Genomic DNA, 19,868 nt, shown 5'->3' on the forward strand with positions numbered 1-19,868 from the left:
CCACATGTGCATCTAAGACCACAGGGGGAAAAAGACAGTTTTTCTTTTCATTGTATTAGATCTAGGGAGAAGTGTGTCCCCTGGTCAGCCTCATGTGACCGTGAAAGAGCCTGTTGTAACACACTGATACGAGGGGACAGACGTGAGATTGACTTCGATGGGGGGGTTTGCCCAGGGTTTCCTCATTTTCATGTGGTTAAATTCTTACTGTTAATTAAACTCTCACTCTTATAAGCTTTAATAATTCTTGTACCAAAGAGAAGAATGGTTTTTAAAAATGAACGGTGTGTAATGCTACCCCAGAAGCATTTGCCAAAGCAGCAGCATGCATTGCACCTTGCTGAAAGCAAAGGCAAGCATGCAGATGTATGATCAGCCTCCCTTCCTCTGAGACCTGCTAAATTACTCTCGGCTCTTTGGTTTGGCTCTGTCATGACCTGCTGGCCGTTCCTTGCCTGTGGCAAAGTAGACTCAGGGTTCATGGAAACATTTTCAGGGTTAGGCATCAGGACCAAATAGTACAGGCTGGAATATTCCTATTGCAATGTTAATACTGGTGGTTTTTTGGTGGGTTTTTGTTTGTTTGTTTGTTTGTTTGTTTGTTTGTTTTTGTTAGTTTGAAAGAAATTGAATATCCTAGAAAATGTGCTTTGGAAAACTTTCTTTTTAAAGTACTATGCCTGATACTAACAGGGCACTTTCAATTTGTTTCCAGCCATGGCCCCTTTCATGACAATCATATGTCCCTCACTTTCTGTGTTAACATGACTAGCTCTTTAAAGGAAAATGCGTTCTGTTATTAACTTCCTAACTGCATGCTGTAGGGACAAGGTAAAAAGTTTAAGTAGGATTACCGCTTCAAGGAAAAAATGTTTATCAACAAGTGCTCAGCCTGTCTCGTTAAAAATAATAAAGCACTCTGAGGACAAGAAAGTTCTTTGGTTGCGCAAGCTACTGCACAAAGCACTCTATTTTCATGACTCTGGCTGCTGAAGTTTAGAAGCCAGTATAGTGTATGGATTGGGGAATATTTTTCAAGCACTCATTGTTTTATGGTGCAGTAAATGTCCTTGTCCTCAATCTCCGCAACATATATGCAAGCGTGGAAGCAGCTCTAGTAACCAGCTCTCTCCTTGTGCTCTCGTACTTGAGTAACTCAGACGTGGTACAGCCCCATTTCCTTCTTTTGTTTGCACCCCCCTATGCCTCCTGTTTCTAGTTATGAAGAGATGGGTTTTGGGGAGGAAAAAGCATCCTGAAAGCTTTTGACAGCTTTGGGAAGTTGGTGTTAAAATGCAAGAGCTGCAGTTGTTTCATTGTTCATATTACTGGTTTCTGTCAAGAGGCTTAAACTGAAAGAAACCCGTTTTCAACAGGAATCTAAAAAGAAGGGGACAATAACTTCTGATAGCGAGTTGTTTTCCACCTGACGTGATGCATGGTACCCTAACACAGCTAGAGAGTTTGACAACAAACCACCAGGTGTGATGCACTGACATCAGGATTCTTATTGCCCTGTGTAAGTCCTTTAAATCTCGATTTCTCTTAAATGAATTATGTTCTCTGTAACGTTCATAATGGACTCTTTTCTTTCTCCATTAAAGTCTGTGTCAGCATTCTCCTTCTCTGCGTTTTGCCTCAGGGCTCTTGATGTATACAAAGACTCCTCTGTTTTCTGCTCTTAGTCACACGCTTTCACTCTTAACCTCAGCGCTATAAACTAAACATCCACCCACTGTGGCTGGAGATGACCCTGTTTACGTCTGCTGCTCAAATCACGACAGCAGCAGTCATGAAACTTTGTTTTCATGGAGACAGTTAGCTCTTAGTAAGAGGACAATGAGGCTTGACTTCTTTCAACACTGCAAGTGTTTGAAAAAAAATTCAGCAGAAATAAATAGCCAGGAAAGATTAATGGACTATGTAAAGAAATTGGTTGTTTCAATAATTTTACATCACCGCCTTTTTAAATTACTGTATATGATTTGTTGTAGCAGTCTACTATGGTATTGGAACACACCAATTCAGTCTGAGACAACAAGGGCACAAGCAGGGGAATGGGGCTTATGTTTACATTTCAGGGCTGGTTATGATAATCAGCCTGAACTATGGCTCTCTGCAATCCAGCAGTGAGTGTAGAACAGCAGGGTCACCCAGTCCACTGAGAAATTCCCATTTTTGGACACCTTTGCCACCAGACTAACTGCAATGACTACTGAACAGCAGCCACGTAGTAAACAGGGTGACGAGTGACCAGTTTGAGAATATGAAGGAAAGTGTCAGGAACACTGCTAACTGACAGTGGAGGATCCCCTCCCTCCACCTGCTGCCAAATGCTCCTCCTAGTGCAGCTCAGGATCCCACCGGCCTTCTTGGCCACAAGCACACACTGCTGGCTCAGGACAGTTTGTTGTCCACCAGCACCCCACTTCCCAGCAGCTCAGCCCTCAGTCTGTGCTGCTCCATGGGGTGATTCCTGCCCAGGTGCAGGAGCCTGCCCTTGCTGTTGTTGCTTTCACACAGTTCTTCTCTGCCCATCTCTCCAGCCTGCTGAGGTCCTTCTGCAGGGCTGCACAGCCCTCTGGGGTATCAGCCACTCCTCCCAGCTTTGTGTCCCCAGGGAACTTGCTGTCATAATTTTGCAAGAAGGTGTTGAGATGCTCTCAATATAAAACATATTTCAATGTCTTCCAATGAATCCTTCCTGTAACCCTGCCCAACATTTCCACTACTGGGGCAGCAGCTTCCCAGAGCTCTCCACACTACTCGCCTTCACACAGGGAGGCCCAGGGCTCTGCAGCTGGTAGCCAGCTTGCCCAGTCTCTTAGGCATTTGCACAAAGCCTTCCTTCTACAGGACAGGGTCACAAAGCTCATTTTGCCTCAGTGCAAGCATGCTCCCCATGGAATATTTGCTGGCACTTTCATTAGTCTAATTTTAAATATCCCAAGTGAATGGCTCTCTACTATTTCCCTTGAGAGACTGCTGTACCTACTAATAAATCTTACTGACAAAAGGTTTTTCCCAATATCCATCCTAACTTCTTTCTCTCTTAATTATATTCCAATACCCTAGTTGTATGTCCTTGTGTCACTTTGCAAGAAAACCTTACCAAAGTCATTTCTATAACTAATGCACCCCAGAGCTCACTGAACTCCTTGGCAAAAGCTCCTGCTGACTTCAATGTACTTGCAGCCAGATTTCAGGCAAAGCTCTGCCTTTCCCCTCAGTGCAAGCCTGTAATCCTAGAGCCAGCATGGTGTGACATAGCAAGGCTCTGTTAATGTTGCTACCCAACCCTTTCACTACCGCCCTCAGTCCTTCTGCCTGGGACCACCAAAGACTTCAGTGGGGGTAGGAAAATGGACGAGATGTATAATCCAGGATATTCTTCAGGCTTTCTAAGGTGCCCAACCGCCCTGCTTGCTGACGCTGGCTCCCCCAGTGGGGCTGGCAGTCTGTGGGATTCAGGGCTGAGGCTCCAGTAGGATGGTTTGGTATGTATATCTTGGGAGCAGCTCGCCTGGGAACAGAAACCTGGCTCCACCACCCAAGTACTGCCGGTCTGGCAGCCTGGCTGTGTCCCTGCATGGCAATATCCCTGCCTGGGGTTACACTAGTAACAACAACATGACATTCATTCCTGCAATGTTGGATGTAGTAAAGCATTTCCCTTTCACTTCCTTCCCTGTATGATTGTGAGTCATCGTTCTTGGGAGCCAATAACAGGGGAATCCAAACGGTGCTTTGAGTTGCTCCCAAACATGAACAAATACTTAATCAATCAGGGATTTATCAGAAAAATAAATGTTTGTTGACGTAAACTGTTATTTGGGGCTGATGTGCTCATGTCACATTATGTGGTCTTTATGCCTCCATCTGAACTAGACTCTTTTCCTTCAGGTGAAGTTTCCTTCCTCATCCACAGAAACAGAACCAATCCCCTCCTCACTCCCGCTTGCAGTAGTTTGCTTGCCCTTCGGAAAAGGAAAACCAAAGCAGAATATCCAGTTTTGTACAAGCTGCTTGTGAGGTTGGCCAGGGGGAGTTTCCCTTGCTGGAGAAGAGGTTGCCACAGGCCACATCTACAGCTGAACTCTCCTTAACATGGTAGACGTGGCCTGTAATTGCTAACATCCCACTCTGTTGTGATCTTTAGTTAAAGGTGCATGGAGTCAGGCAACCTATCTGACAGTTTGTCAGAATGGATACAACAGAGAATGATGGAAGGTGGGCAAACCAATTATTGCTCCTGGTTGTTAAGTTCTCTTGTGACATAAGGCACAAAATTAGATCCAGCAAGGTGCATTGGTGCTTACCTATCCCTTTTGAAGCCAAAGTCCAACCCCACAATCTCATCCAGCTGCTGACTAACCCTAGAAGGGGTTTTCACATTCCCCACCATCCTAAAATTCTGCTGGAGGCACTGAACATCTAAGGACCAATCTCATGCCACAGTCCTGTGTCATCTACTAAGCTGGTGCTTTTTTGGCTCTCTCATTTGAGATACCTGTTGGGACAGCCTGTTTCAGAGTGCGCCACCAAAGCAGGGTTGACAAAGGATGCAGAGGAGGCTGATCCCTTCTCTGCTGTCAGCCAATAACCCTCATTTGAACTCTCACCCCGAGTCACTGTCTACTGCCTGAGAGGATCTGAACCTGGTGCTCTCTGTTCCCAGAGGAGGGCCCTACACATGCGACCAGTCAGGATGAGTTGCTCTAAGCTCCTTCTGTCACATCTATAACACAGATATTTTGGAGTCCAGAGAGTGGGAAAAGAGAGTGAATACAACCACCTTAGGGCTAGCAGAATCACAGTGTGACTGTAAAATCTGTGTTTCTGTTTACAATCAGTTGAATTTGAGGGTTCAGTCTTTGAACCAGGTTGAGAGAGACTTCCTTGTGAGGTATTCAAAGTCAGGAGAGAAGTATTTTACTGACACTCTTCTCATGATCTCTGTGCTTCAATGGCCCTCCCAGCTGTCTCCCTGCTGAGGGCACCAATGGATGTTCTCTGCTCTTAGACATCTGCTGCTTCCTACAATGCCTGAGGGGCAGCTCAGGCACCTGGTTCAGGGCAGTGAAGCTGATGAAGGAATCTAAAAATTTGGTGCTGCAGCGTTCAAAGTTAGGATGTTGACTGCATTTTATGCTTCTGCTTGCTCATTATTGTGGAAAAGAGGGTAGTACATTTCGTTAATCTCAGAACAGACACAGTTCTATAATGGGACATTACTTCTTTCTTGCATTGCACTTCTTTGTCTGAGATAAGATATGGTCTCTAATGTCTCTCCTTTTTTTTTTCTTTCTTCGAGTTGGTACTTGTCCAGAGCACTTCTTCATCTTGCCAACTAGTGATTAATTGGCTGCACTGAAAAGTTCAACACTTTTCTGTACGTTTACCAGAGGAGGTAGAGGAATGTGTGCTCTATCTAGAGTAAAAGCATGCCCTGAGTGGATTTAAAAATGGGTCATCACTTGCTCATTTTAGAATCTGTGCCCTTAAAGCACATAAGGAAAGGTGCCCTACCTTTTTGATATCATTAAAAAAAAAAAAAAAAAAAAATCATGGTGAGTGGGAATGTCAGTGGGAAGTTCCAAGACTTCTGTTTATCTTCAGTCAAACACCATACAGGCAGCTTGAGCACAGATTTCTTTGTGCTATGCTGGTGTTGTCAGCTGTCATACAGAATGTGGTTTTGTCCCTTGCCACTGGACTTTCCATGCTGATTATACAATTTTACCTCCTGACAGTCCAGGGGGAAAAAAGTTACTAAAAACCATCAGTTTAGGCAGGGCGTTGTCAGCTGTAGTTTCAGTTCCAGCACCTAGTGTCTTTCAGCATTTCCAGCCCTACAGAAAGTCTTTAGAGGGTTAATGGTCTACTTAACAGAGAGACTTGAGAATTCTTTGAGCAAAGCTTGGAACAGCACTCAGCTCTCTGTTTCACAGAACTGCATCTCAGCTACTTCCTACATATCCTTTCGAAAGGAAATCCCAAATTAGGGCCTTCTACGATTTGTGTTGTCACCCTTCTGCAAGAGAACTTCATGAAGCAATTTGACCTTGTTCCTACTTCTGTGTTAGCATCTGATTCATTTGCCCTTAAGTTGGAAATTCATGCTCTTGCAACCAGACATCCATGGTTCATGTCTTAGAGATGACCCAAACATGGGTGTGTTTCAGCTGGCCATGATGCTTGTAACCACCAGACCACAATCTGCTTCAAGAGCCAAGAATAGCAGCAAGATTTCTGATGTTCGATATTCAACAAAGCTGTCTTGCTTGCAAGATATTTTGGAGTGTTGGCAATGTCGGTAAACTGACAAGGACCCCAAGAGTGGGCAGGTTGAATTGGAAATGAAAAGACAGAACAAAACAAAAATAATATTTTTTAAAACATTCTCTAGCCTTGTTTTTAGTGTTTTTGTGGTTTTTTGTTGTTGTTGTTGTTGTTGTTGTTTTGTTGTTGGTTTTTTTGTTGTTGTTGGCTTTTTTTTGAGTGACTCACAATTTTTAAATTTGTGGTAGATTATAGTGCTGCCAAACCTAATATATCTTATCCTTCATCTAAATCTCTCTCCAAAGCTTTCATGCTTATTCAGTCCTTGATCTGTCTTTTGGGATGGCTTCTAAGGACACCAACCAGTAGCAGATGTGATAGTATTTTTTTTTTATTGTGGACATCTCCTGAAAGTATTGTACCAAAATAAAAAATAAAACAGCAACAGCTTTTTGGGGCTACCAGTTTCCAGACAGTCCCTTCTTTCGATCCTTGCCAGCCTAATTTGAGTTGAACAGAGAACTGATAAAGAAATGCTGTCAAGCCCAGGCAAGTCATGTTTTTGCTTCTCCATCTGAATCATTTCTTGACTGCCTGTTGAATGCTTGAGAGCAAGTTGGGCGCTTTCCAAAACAAAGCAAAGATAGCCTCCCTGTCCCAGAGAGGTTACCATGCAAACAGAGACTACCCAGCATGTAACAGCAACCCTGTGTGCATACGGGAAGCAGTGGAGGCAGTTGATCATATGGATTGTGTAGGCAGGACTTAGAGATGAGGCCACATTAGTTGCCTGTGTGTGTGCTCTTGGCCTGCTGGAGTGCAGCCCTTCCTCCCAGGGCCAGGAGGGATGCTGCCTGGGCAGGTCACTGGGCTGAGACACATCCCACTGGGCACCCTGTGCACATGCGTAATGCCTTAAACTGAACTTAGGAAAAGGATTTGAACGGATATCCCACATGATCCAAGTGACCAAGACTAAATTACCAAGCTTTTCAACAGGAAAGGAGGCTTCTAGATCAAAAATTATAATGTTTCACCGTACATAAATTACAGGTTCATTTCTCTGCATACTGACAGTTATAAACAACACTTTTTTTGGCCCTAGGTCAGAGGTATGACTTTGACCATAATTACATTCTTTGTAGATAACTTATTTTTGTTTTGGTTACCAGAGCTTTTGCAATGGATCAGGCTTTTGCATTACTGTTTGTGTCCCATGTTCCCATTTTTCTGTTGTGACAGCCACCTCCTGTCACCAATAGCACCTGGGTGCTGGGCACAAAGGCAGGGCAGCATGGGTCACCATCAAGGGGAGGGGAGCTCAGCAGAGAAGGGCTCTTCAGTTTTGAGCAGGACCCATGATGGCAGAGTAGTGAGAGGCCCTGGTGTGGTGGTGTGTAGTGCAAGGGGCTTTGCCCTGCTGCAGGAGGAGGAGGAAGAAGAGGAGGAGGAGGAGGAAACAGTGCTCTTCATCACTTTTGTTTCCCGCTGTCCTGCAGTAAGATTTTCTGCTTGTTTTTCACTGTGCCCTTCATGTGTTTTCCATCTCTCCAGAAATCACTGGCTTTGTTTAAAATAGACTTTGAGCGGCTGCCAAGACTTTATACAGAGAGGGAAAAAAATGCATGGATGCCAAGTTCCTATAGAGTTATCAAAAGCTTTCATTCCCCATCAAGAATACACCAGAAGCCTGGTCTTCTCAAGAAGAGTTCTAAATAGTCACTACAGGTCATCCTGCAGAAGCCACCAAAGCACTTCTGCCCAGGAGAGCGATCCTCAGCTCTCAGTGGTGTCTCCCGAGATCTGCTTGCAAGTGCCCTCACAAGTCTCTCACATCCTGGGATGCTGGCCTTTCTTTGCAGTGTATTGAATCTACACAGAAATATCACAAACTTAGAGGAAAATGGCTTAAGGATGTTTGACTCAAAAATATTTAAAGGTACCCCGCTCATAAAGTAATAGATTTCATCAGAGCACTACTTTGTGCTACAGGCTTGCAGCCAAGAAGAATTCATGTTGGGGGGCTTTACTGGCTGTATTTGCTTTCTCTTTATGCTTTCCCACCTTTTTCCTAACCCAACCCTAAAAGGATTTCCTGCTCTGTCTCCAAAAGGAGATGCTATTGTTAAATAACTCCCAGCTCAGAGCTTAGCATCTCCTTCTCTCTGCAACAGTTCAAGTCAGCAAGATAAGTACATGTAAAATTGAAAACAGGATCAGCTCCTTCATCACCAGGGCAAAAGATATTGAAATAGAGACAAAAATAAATATTCTTTGCTTTTAGGTAGAGCAGTGTGATTTAACTCTGGCTTTTTGGACTTGTTTCCTAATAATTCTTGATTAGAAAAGCTTACTGAAAATACTTGAGATGGCTGGTGGGGAGAGACTTTCTCGACGGAAGCAGCTCCTTCTGACAGAACGTAAACAATCCCAGTGCAGGCTTTATGAACAGCACTCCTCCCACCAGGGGCAAAAACACACCAGGTCTAAGCCAGCAGCTCTGATGTTTTGGTTGTTGCAAAAAGCCGTGGTGTGTGTCTAAAAGATACCAGGAGCAAAGGCTTGTGCTTGCACACTTTGGTTTCCAAGGGGCAGCAAGTCTCATTTGACTAAGTCATGCAACAGCCTCTTGTCACCTGCTCTTTTACCTCCCAAAACAGCGTCAGGGAGGGAAAGCTGCCTTGGCTGAAAGAAGCTGTAGTGAATGCCAGACTTTCTGATGTTTGAAAGGCGAGGGAGACTTACAACTTTAGATGAAGTGAAACATTATGATCTCCCGTTTCTCCTATTCTCATCTCCCTTCTCCCCTTAGAGACTGTCGTCTGCTCTCTGCTTTGTCACAGGTAGTCTTGGTTTGCTGCAGCTGGTTTTGTTAGGTTCCTCCTCATATTCTTCCTAGGAAAATAACATCAACTCATCACTATTTTTTCCTGCATGTTGAAAGAGACTGATACAAGCAAAGTCTTGTACAAATCCTGGCTGTGATTAGTGAAAGCCATGTAGGTCTTCCATGAAGCCTGAGGGAGCTGGATGCCAAGGTCCTTCCTCACTTCACCACCAGCACGGGTGCTGTTTTCAGGGAAAAGGGAGTGTCCCTGACTATGCTACCCCTGTACATGTGTGTATCCCTACAGTGATTAAGTCTGCAATTATGGTAAGCACACAGAGAACTCAATGCACAAAATATGAACTTGTTTTGAAAGTCTGGGCAACAACATCTTGATGACTCACTTTATCTCTGTAAAGAATGACTGAAAAATACTTATTTCTCCTCAGAGGTTTCCATACTCCATAGTATTGTGACAAATCAGAATACTCTAGAAAGCATCTTGGGGGAAATTGGTGCCACTAGTACTATTGTAAATGAAACATTTGCTCATTCACCTCATTTGTGGTGCTAGTGCTCCATAGGAAAGTAGTAGTTTTTGCACTGCTTTCTTCCTAATACTGTTTTTCTGCCACTTCCTGTGTAAGCATGGAATGCTCCTACAGCCCAAAGCAATCCTGAATCACAAAACATCTTTCTATCTAACCTGGTGCACTGAATCCCAGAAAGATGAGTATCCACTGCAGAAATTAGCCCTAGATATTGTTAAGACACACAGCTACTCCCCAGTTCATAGAGGGGAGGGGGGAAGAAGGGGGGAGACCGAGTAACAGAAAACCCTGGTGCTGTGAAAAATGGAGTGAGGTGTAAGAGGGAAGAGATGCAGCACCCAAGTAACCAGCAAGAACAAAGAACAAATTCAGCCTTTGCACAGCAAGCAGAAATTTCTAAAAGGCATCAGACCAGGATGCTTCTTGCCTAGTTCTTTTTGAACAGCTCTGAAAATGAAGTGAATTAATAGTTTCCAAACCTAACAGGTAAGTTTGTAGCAATCAGAAACATGAGAATAAAAAGGATGGTGGAGCAATATTAAGAAAGAAGATTACATACTGGAAATTGGGCTCAGTGCAAATTTTTTTTTTTTTTTTTTTTTTTTTTTTTTTTTTTTTTTTTAGTTACTGTAACTATAAGCAAGAAATGTGTGCCAGAGGAAATGAGAATTTAAGAAAATATAGACAGTTTGGCAGACCCACAAAATGAAGGCTTGAAGGAAAGAACATTTAGAGAACAGAAGGAAATATTAGTGGGAGAAATGATAGCAGCATAAAAACATTGCCTTTTGAAAGATATCATTTTGCACCCAACTTTTTAACATCATTTAACATGCATATTGAGCATGCTTTTTTTTAAACCTGATGGGAGAAAAAAGTGCATACAGAAAGGCAGGAAAAGAAGAAAGCACTTCCAGCAACTTAATAGTTAAGGTGTTGGAATAGTTACCAGACACTGTTTCTGTAGGAATGATGAAGCTGAGATTTAGAAGACGTTGAAAGAATTGTGATTTGGAATGGCCAAATACACATTAGTGCCCCCACCTTGACACAAATAAACCACAGCTGCCTGGACAGCATAATTCCCTTTTGGCTTGAAACTGTATATGTTATTTAGAAGGCTCTTTGAGAATAGACGTAGCCCAGTGAGAGATTCATAGAGAAGCCAGGGATCTAAAGCTGACCCAGCAAATAACTGCTTCTTGCTGTCTGTGCTAGAAAACTAAGTCAGCTGGATCCCTAGCAAAGGTAGCTGGAAATACAGGAAAATAAGCCCTGATCCTTTCCTCTAAGAAGATAACAAAGAGATAGCAGGTGCTTGGAAGCTGTGGTGAAAGGCCTTGTTTTGAATCCCTATGAGCATGGAGCTTGTGCTGCCATGTTTGCCTTTGGTTGGATGTCAGCAAAGAATGGAATTTGGATCCTCCTCATTCTGCAATGTATAATTTTTATATTTCCGATATGTGAAGTCACCAAACCTTCTGACCTGTTTACTCAGTGCTTCCAGAGGCCGTTCATTTCAAAACACTACCACGTTACAGGTACGTGGAGTCCCCAGTTCAACCCTTTATAGCAGTTATTTATTACTTTGGTTTGGTCTGTCAATGCTGAAACCACAGATTTTTCCACCCCAGCTGACCCACTGCAGAGCTTCACCCTCTGCCTTTGCCACCCAAAACCCTCTGGTCCTTGTGCAAGAGTTGCTTCAGCAATCTATTCAGCCAGCTGGTCCTGGTTCCACAGCCCTCAGCCTGCACATCCATCTGCAAACAATGTGCTGGCCAGACAGGAGCATCCATGGAAGGCATCAGGTGCATCATGGCAGAGGTGTGGGCATCAAATGTTCCACAAGGCCAAGGACAGAAAGGGCAGCCTGCCTGTGGCTGCTTTTCATTACATGTCACCAAAAGTTCCTGTGGGGCATACTCAAGAAAAAAGGGGAGGAGCTTTGTGGCATGGTGGGAATTTTGGATTGCTTTGTGCTTGTTCAGATGGCATACCAGCTTCCAATTATTGGTTGAGAAGTGAAAGACTGAACACCCTTTCTGTTCCAGAAGAGTAGTGGAGTACAGCTTGTTTAGGCAGGGTCTGTCAGAACTTGCAGCCTTAAGTAGCCATAGTGATGTGAGACTCAGCCTTGGATGGAAAACTGGCCCAAGAAAACTAAATATTTGAGCAGCTAATCTGTGCTGCATTATCAGTACCTGATCTAGGTAATTAAAGCTAGCTCTTGCAGAGCTACAAAGTCTCTGGCCATGCCTTTATATTGCAGTGTTGGCATCCTCTCAGGTGCCCGAGTACCTTTGCTTCCAGCCTCCCTTTGGAATTACTTAATGGGCTAAATGCACCACGTATGGTGGTGTTTATTTAGTCAGACATAAATATCCCTGTGGATATCGTGGGGACCATCCCTTGATGCAAGTCACTGCCATTCATGCTTTGGGGTATTATGCTCCAAGACGCTGCACTGTGCTGGGACAGGCAGGTCACTGCTTCCCAGAAGGAAGTAACCACAAACACACTGCACTCGCCATTTGTCCCTTTTGTTTGCCCTTCAGCCTGCCAAGCGCTTTGGTAGCCTCACAACTGCAGGCATCACATGAGCAAATCTTTGGATGTTTGCTCCTGTCAGGTCTGTTGGTTAAATATTTGGGAAAGGTGGCTATACCTTGCAGCTCAATGAAATGCAGGAAAGATCCCGAAGTGTTTTACAAATGGCATTTAACTCATGATTCATCCTATTTAATTTAAGGGTTTTGTCTGGAATACTTAAACTGAAGCTTTGTCACTTTGATGTTTTTTTCTATCATCCAGAGCAAGTCTCCTAGCTCCTAGAAATTTATAACGCACTGATGAGGTGCTGAAAACCCTGCCTGAAATACCACCTACATCCTGTGTGAAGAGGATGAGGACCAGGAGGCACTCATCTTCATCCCACTGGGAATACCCTTGCTTGCAGCAGAGTGGGTGGAGGGGGGAAAGTGGTGTCTCCTGGAGTACCCAGGATATGGGCAAACCCCTCTGGCTTCACATCCCTGTCAGGTGGGATCTAGGGTACAATAGTGTATATTGCTTGAAATAGTGTATATTCTTGGCAGTTCTTACAGCTGGAAACACCTTGGGATGTTGGCTTGCTTAGCCAAAGCTGGGAGAGCAAGTTGCTCCTTCGCAGAAAGACAGGGAAACCCTTGACTGCAGAAGGAAGGGTCAGAGGTGCTGCTGGTGGAAGGTAGAGACGAGTCTAGGTCAGGTAAGCCCACCGGCCCTTGCAGGAAGGTTAGAAAAATAAGTCAGGAAGTGAGGATCTTGCTCATGTAAGCTGTGGCACCAGTATCCAGAAAGGCTCTGATTCACAGGAGAGACTACGAACTTCTGGAAAAGGGTTTTGGATCTCTTCCTACTGCCTGAGCCCAGCTCAGAGCTTTTTCTGCAGTACAGTGGAGCCAAGGTGGGGAAATGCTGGTGACATTCACTACTCCCACCAAGGTGTACCTATTATGCTGTCACTTTTTTCAAGGTGCTGGGAAGGTCTGCACACTATGTGCCGTATTCAGTGTGTGCTGAACATTTAAACCATCCTGTGACACAAGCTTGGAGCTTTGGGGCAGGGTGTGCTGGAGATATCATAGGTCTCTTGAGAGCTGGACTGGTCCTTGAAGCTTAGGGCAACTGGATGTTACAGACTTTCTGCCTGGGAGAGGGGAAGAGATGGAAAAGTGAAGGCAGAAACAGTGCTGTAGCCATTTAAATCACAGGATTCATAGATTACAGACCAATACAGCCACCAGGCCCCCTTCTGGTCTTACTGCAGCAGCAGTGTACACCAAGGATACCTCGCTCAAGAGAAGTGAGTCCTCTGTGCTCTTTTATTTGGAGCTTGATGGATGCTTTGTGAATGTCAGTCCTGGTGGGCACACGAGGGGTGGCCTGTGCTTTCTGACCCAACTGGTCTAGCAAAATGCCCAGAGTTTGGCATTGTGTCTGCACATCTGCAGTGAGTGTCTGTGTCTCAGGAGGGATGGAGGTAACTTTACTCCCTCTAGAGCCATGGTGGCAGTCCATTTTCAGCATTCCACTGCTGGTCCAGTGGTGTGCTGGGCCACCCTAAGCACGGTCTTCATTTTTCAGATACAGTGTGTAATTAATCAGCAGACTTACTGCCACATCACTGTGTTCAAGAGTGAGTAAATGAAGCTAGACGGAACTGTGCAAGAACATTGACTTTCAACATTAAATGAGAGCTGTCATATGAAGAACATAAATCAAATTCTTTCTATTGGCAACAGAGAAGGAGTTTTCTCCAGGACAGACTACTAGAGAAGATTTCTTGCATCTTCTGGAAAAAGAAATGTTGGCTGCTGCCAAAGAGATGATACAAAATAAACAGACTGTGAATAGGTATGGCAGTTCAGGTCCATGAGTGAATGGGCCACAGTGCCAGCGAATGGCTCTCACCCACTGCACTGCCAAATGTGCTTCCTGAAGTGAGAGCCAAATACCACTGCCTGTGTCACCAAACTCAGAGGTAATAAAGAGCAGCTGGACAAGTGAAAAGCCGCTCCTTTTCTTCCCCCTGTCTGCACCAAACAGCCTGGGCTACTTGCACAGGAGGGCAACAGGCCCCCTGTTCCTCATCACGGCTGCTGGGGTCCTCTTGCCCCCAGGTTGCCTTCTGCCCCCATGGCAGGGCTGCCTTCACCAGCCCCTTGGGGAGTGGAACTCAGCTGTGTGTAATCTTTGATGTGATATGGGTCCAGGCTCAGTTAGCAGGTACAAGCAGTGAAGGTGAATATTAAGAGCTGCTTAGAGGATTGATTTTTCATTAAGATGAATCTATTGTAATTAAGCCTAACAGAGATGTTTGTGCTAATGCTGCATTATTAATTGCCTGAATTCAATCCTTCTTTTCTTAAAGTTTTTAAGCATGTGAAGTTTTTTTACCTTTTTTTTCTTTCAGTCTTGTATTACTTCTCCTTCTCCCTCTAGAATATATATTGGTGTGCCTTTTCTTCTTTCAATGTCTGTTTTCTCTCAAGACCAATTTTTTTCTGTTGTGTTTAATTGTTTTTCTCCTGATTTATTATTCCAAGCGCATGCTAGGCAGTCTGTTTATTTATAATTTGGATTATTTTAAAATGGATACAGAGATCTAGGTCAGTGTTTAAAAATTAACTAATAAAATACACAAATGAGGCCCAATGGTCAACATAAGATTACACATCCTCTAGGATTCACATGCTACTCCAAATAAACCACTGGGGAATACCAGCCCCAGGCCCCAAAAGCATGGAAAATTCACTAATGTGGATTGGAGTGGGCCAGTATAGAACATATATACGGGAACCCTTCACGGAAAATGTCAAGCCACTCTTCTGACAATTGAACTAGCAGGTGTTGGTGTGAGCCCTTGGGAGGAGTGACAGTGATGCTGTGCTATGGCAGAGAAACGCCAGGCTCTGCCCAGCCCAGGTACCCACATCCCAAGAGCTGATCCTCTCACTTCTAGGCATTTTGGGAGAATGCAGTTCAAAGGAGAATAGCACGACCTTCACAGTACATATCAGAAGACCAGAGCATCCTGAACTTCTACTGCAATTTCCTCCTTCCACCATGGAGGCTGCTGATTCCCAGTGGAAAGGAAAATCCAGGGAAGGCGATATGTGTTGCTCTGCACAGAGACACAAGCCCACCGGTCACCTCCCCCCTGCTTTGGCACTACCCCAAGCGTGGTACCCCGACGGCTGCATCCCTCTCTTCACACTCCATTGCAAAACTCCTCCAGTAAACAAACAAAGGGTATCAGCCGCTGTGTATATTTGGAGAGGCCGGCTGCCTGTGGAGGGCGGGCAGCAGCCCTCGATGGCAGCGCAGTGCAAACAGCCCCGCTGGCAGCAGGCGGAAGGGGTGGCCGTGCCTCAGCCTGCCTCAGCCGCGAGCGGCATGGCAGGGACAGGCCTCAAGCCACGGCAGCCCCCGAGGGCGCGGTGGTCAGCTGGCCACAGAAAACACCGTCGCCCCCCCCAGCAAACACGGTTTCCCGTGGGTGGTGCCGTCAGTGCCCCGAGGTCCCTTGTCCCTGCGCAAAGCGTGCAGCACGCTGAGGGGGGGCCTGAGGCCGCAGGGAGGAAGCAGAGCCCTGGTTGGCGCCCGGAGAGGCCTCGCTGGCAAGGCCAAAGGGAGGAGCACGTGGACTGTGGGCTTTCCCATGCCCATGACAACTTGGACACACCTAGCTGGTCTGCACCAAGGTGTGAAGCAGCGGCATGGGGTAAGCAATGCAGCGTGTCCTGCTCATCCACCTGCGGGAGCCGGGGCACGTCCACCAAAGACAAGAAAACTGGAGATGCAGGAACTAAATCCACCTGCTGTCAGTCATAGCCTGGGCTGCTGCTTAAGACACGCAGATCTTTCACAGTGGTGCAAAGCGGGAGCGAAACCTTCCCCAGGGATGGCTGTACCGTGTGCCCAGACCGGGCAGGGCCGGCGTGTGGAGATGCTGCTGCTGGACACGGAAACCAGCACCGCTCCCACTGCGAGCGCAAGGGTGAGTTAGCTGTTTCCCCAGTGAAAACAAGATCAGGCTTTTTAGTGCGGTGTTAACAGCTATGTTAAAATCCTCACACTTTCCAACAAAAGAAAGGCCCTCAGAGAAACCGAAACAAACACTCACACAAGCAACACTGGAAGTTGGCTAGAGTTACAAACACAGGAAATTAAATACAAAACCATGTTACAATAGCATTGAGGATCTGACTTAAAACAAGCCAGACTAAGAGCATGCACTGGCCCTATTTTTCCCTACCCCCCACTCCCAGGGGGATTGTCTCTATAAATACACACATGCATGTAAGTGGTTGTATGTTTGTATATACACATACATGCATGCACAATTCCTACCACATTGAATAAACCAGGGAATTAAAGGAATACAGTAGCTTTTCCCTGGACTGAGTTGGCCCAGTATACAAGTACATAGTACATGGAGGTGTTTTAGCCAGGACTGCAAATATCTTATGTTATAGGGGAAAAGTTTGTTTGGCTTTTTTTTTTCTTCATTCCCAAATAGAGATTCTTGCAAAGATTCGGTTCACAGCACAATTTCACAACAAATGAAGGTGCAACAGAGAACAATGTGAAGGTGAGAGCAAGGACAAGAAGACAGGAGTTCCTTAAACAGGTTTTATTGCTGAAGGAAACATCATATTTAATCATCAGTTTCAATTGCATTAGCAGAAGACACGTTTATTCCAAGAGAAATTCACACCAAGGGTTATGCCAGTACAGCAGGGTTACCTGGAAAAAGTACTCTCCCGACTGACAAAGCTTTAAATGGGCTTTGCAATCGGTCCTCTTGTGTGCCCCTTGGTATCCCAGCCAGCATACTGCCCTCAGGTGCCATGACATGTCCTCAGCAGAAGGCTCTTCTCACCTCCAGTTGCAGCGTCACGCTGCTGGAGGCCGGTGGAAAGGGGAGGGTGGCCTCAGGTTGACATGTCTTGACTTGTCCCTTTCTGTAGGCAAAGCCCTTTCCCTTTGCTGCAAATCCCTATCTCGTGGCCTCAGTCCTAGGGTACATGCTTGTTTTTCTGCTTTTATCTCCAAAACACTCACGAATGTATTTCAAATGAGAACTCTATTATGTTTTCCTTTCCTTTATTACACTTTGCTACAGTTTGTCAATACCGGCTACCGGTGTTATTTGAGGCCACACTTGGAAAAAAAAAAAAAGGTCCTTCTCGAGCTCTGCACATTTATCTGAAGTTCTGCATAAGGTCACATGTCTCCTCCAGCAGAAGGTCTTGCAAAGTTAAACAAAGTCCCCTCGCTTGCTCTGTCTGAGTAAATACAGACCATATTGGAGTAAATAAACAGCCAGGCAGTGTCCCAGACAATGGGCCTTGGCGATGAATTAATAAACTCTGCCTCTCGCATTAGTAGAGTGTGACTGGAACTGGCAGGAGGCCCTGGCGGGGCTCCAGAAACGATTATTACTAGACAGAGCCAAAGGAGACTTGGCACGGCGCGGAGCCCACAGCTGGAGATTAGGTAACAGAGTCCGCCCGCTCGCCGAGCTGCCAGGGCGTTGGTTACCCAGCCTGAGGAGAGGGTCAGGGCTCTGTTTTTGTAGCTCGGATTCATGGGGGGTGCCTAGCTCTGAAACTCAGGCTGCTCCGATCGGTGATCCATAGGTTTATTCTGCAGGATCAAACTGCCATCCCAAACCCAGGCAGCTGACCAAAATGCCTGTCTGGTGAAACTACAGAGTGAGCCTGCACCATCCCTGTCCTGTGCAGCACCCAGAGAGTCTGGTACCCGTGGGGAAGCAGGGCTTGGTGGTACTGCACGGGCAACACAGCAGGGCAGCGCTGTTCTGTGAACAGAAGCCATATCTGGGCTTGTCCTCTGAGCTGGGGGTTGAATCCAGAGGCAGGAGGTTTGCTGAGGATGTAAAGTGCTCCTAATGGCTTGCTTTGGGGGCTGGTGAAACCCATGGGGAGCCACTGTGCTTCCTGAGCTAGACAGAATTGACACCCAGACACACTGATGAAGGAGGTGTGAATAGGAAGGGACCATGGGCAAATGATAAGCTATACCCTCTGTTCCCACCTCCAAAGAAAAGGTGCCCGTGTTGCTTCATGAACTGTGGTGTCGCAGCCCCTGAGGTCTCTCCCAAACCATTGCCTTGGAGCCTGGGAGCCCAGCAACCATGCTGGATGAGCACTGCAGCAACCCCAGGTAGCAGGTTTATCATCTGGGCTACCTCCAGCATGGATGCCGTGCTGACATAGCTCTTCTGCTTCCAAGAGCTAAGCTGCTTTCTGCACCCAGTGTTATCCTGGTTTATTTAGACCTGCTTCTTGAATCTGTGTCAGGGGGCTGCTCATTGCCATGCACAGACATGCCTGGGTTTGCAACTGACATCCCCGCAATCAGCTGAGAACCTTGCAGCAATGTATCAGGTAGGCTTGGCACCTGTGCGCTACAGTATTGGTGGAGAGGGAAGTGATGTCTGCTCCTGCTGTGAAGCAATTTGAGAAATATGGATGCAAAACTCAAGCTTTTTCAGTGCCTGCTGATGAAGAGGGGCTGTGTGCAAAACCACTCTTTTCTTATTCATTTATCCATGGTGAGAGGATGGTGGTCTGAACTCCATCCCTGAGGGCCCCCACGCTATTCTGATGACCCTAATTTCAGGAGCATCTCTTTCTGGTGCCCATGTCTTTTACATCTCAATGACTGCAGCTCTGAAAATGAAAAAGTAGAAATCAGCCTTTCTGAGAGCCATTAACATGAATAGAACTACCTGGATTACCTCGGAAATACACTTTGGCAAATATAAGGTGGTAAGAAGAGTTACCAAAATGAAGAGAATGAAATCTTTTATTTCACATATATGCTATAGTAAATGGCATTTTCTTATACTCATTTACTGCTGAATCTCCAACCTGTCGTGGACTGAATGCCCCCAGAGAAGAACAATAATAGTTTCCAGCTCTGAATACTGCCTTTTGTCATCAGGTTTGAAAGCCCTTCACAAAGGAGAGGAATCTCATTTTCTGTGTTTTTCCACAGGGAGAGAAGGGGTCAGGCAGGCAGAGCCGGAGCGCCGCTCCACTCAATGCCAGCCCGCTGTTGTGCCTCCTTCCCAGGACACGGCCGTGCCCTCGCCCGCCACCCCGCTCCAGAGGCTGCGGCGCTGCTTGCGCGGGACTGTCTGAGAGACGTTCCTTATCTACTGCAAATGCTCCTGGCGAGGGGGACTAGCTGGGAGTTGAATCAAACGGAGGAGTTTCCAGTGACTGCTGACCAGGGCTAATGTAAAACTGACTCCACAGCCCTTTGCTCGCTCTCCAAGCTCCTCCTTTCTCACTAGCGTGGTGTTGTTTTTTTTTTTTTTGTTGGTTTGTTTGGTTTTTTTTTTGTTGTTTGTTTTTTTTTTTTTCTTCTTTCATAACAAAACTTGAAGCAAAGAACTGCTTTCCATTACCCAAAGTATAGATCTTGTCCTTCTCCTTAAATCACCTTCAGCTTGACGAGCGTGGACTCTCCTTGCTGGTGCCTCTAAACATCGCCTGGAGAGAAAACCTCTGCGGAAAGTGAAATTCAGAAGAGCTAATAAAACATTTTCTGAAGAGTTTGAATCTCTCATTCCAAAGAAAACAAAAAGGTCGGCTGACCTTTCAACCTGACCCTTTTCTCTTTTTTTC

At 45.7% G+C, this 19,868-nt stretch overlaps 1 protein-coding gene across 4 annotated transcripts in view; it reads left to right on the plus strand.

Moving 5' to 3' along the window:
• BMF (Bcl2 modifying factor) overlaps positions 1 to 19,467 on the plus strand; it is a 43,776-nt gene extending 24,309 nt beyond the window's left edge. For 2 of the 4 annotated variants that reach the window (XM_040067196.2, XM_040067195.2), the window contains one exon: positions 19,234 to 19,464. In XM_040067196.2, the coding sequence (XP_039923130.1) occupies positions 19,234 to 19,425 (192 nt within the window). In that variant the 3' untranslated portion in view covers positions 19,426 to 19,464. Of the gene's footprint in view, positions 1 to 19,233 lie in introns of all 4 variants that reach the window. The other 2 variants (XM_040067200.2, XM_040067203.2) reach the window with 2 other exon arrangements.
• The last annotated feature ends 401 nt before the right edge of the window (positions 19,468 to 19,868 follow it).

This window comes from Hirundo rustica, chromosome 6 (assembly GCF_015227805.2).
Source record: "Hirundo rustica isolate bHirRus1 chromosome 6, bHirRus1.pri.v3, whole genome shotgun sequence".
NCBI lineage: Eukaryota > Metazoa > Chordata > Aves > Passeriformes > Hirundinidae > Hirundo > Hirundo rustica.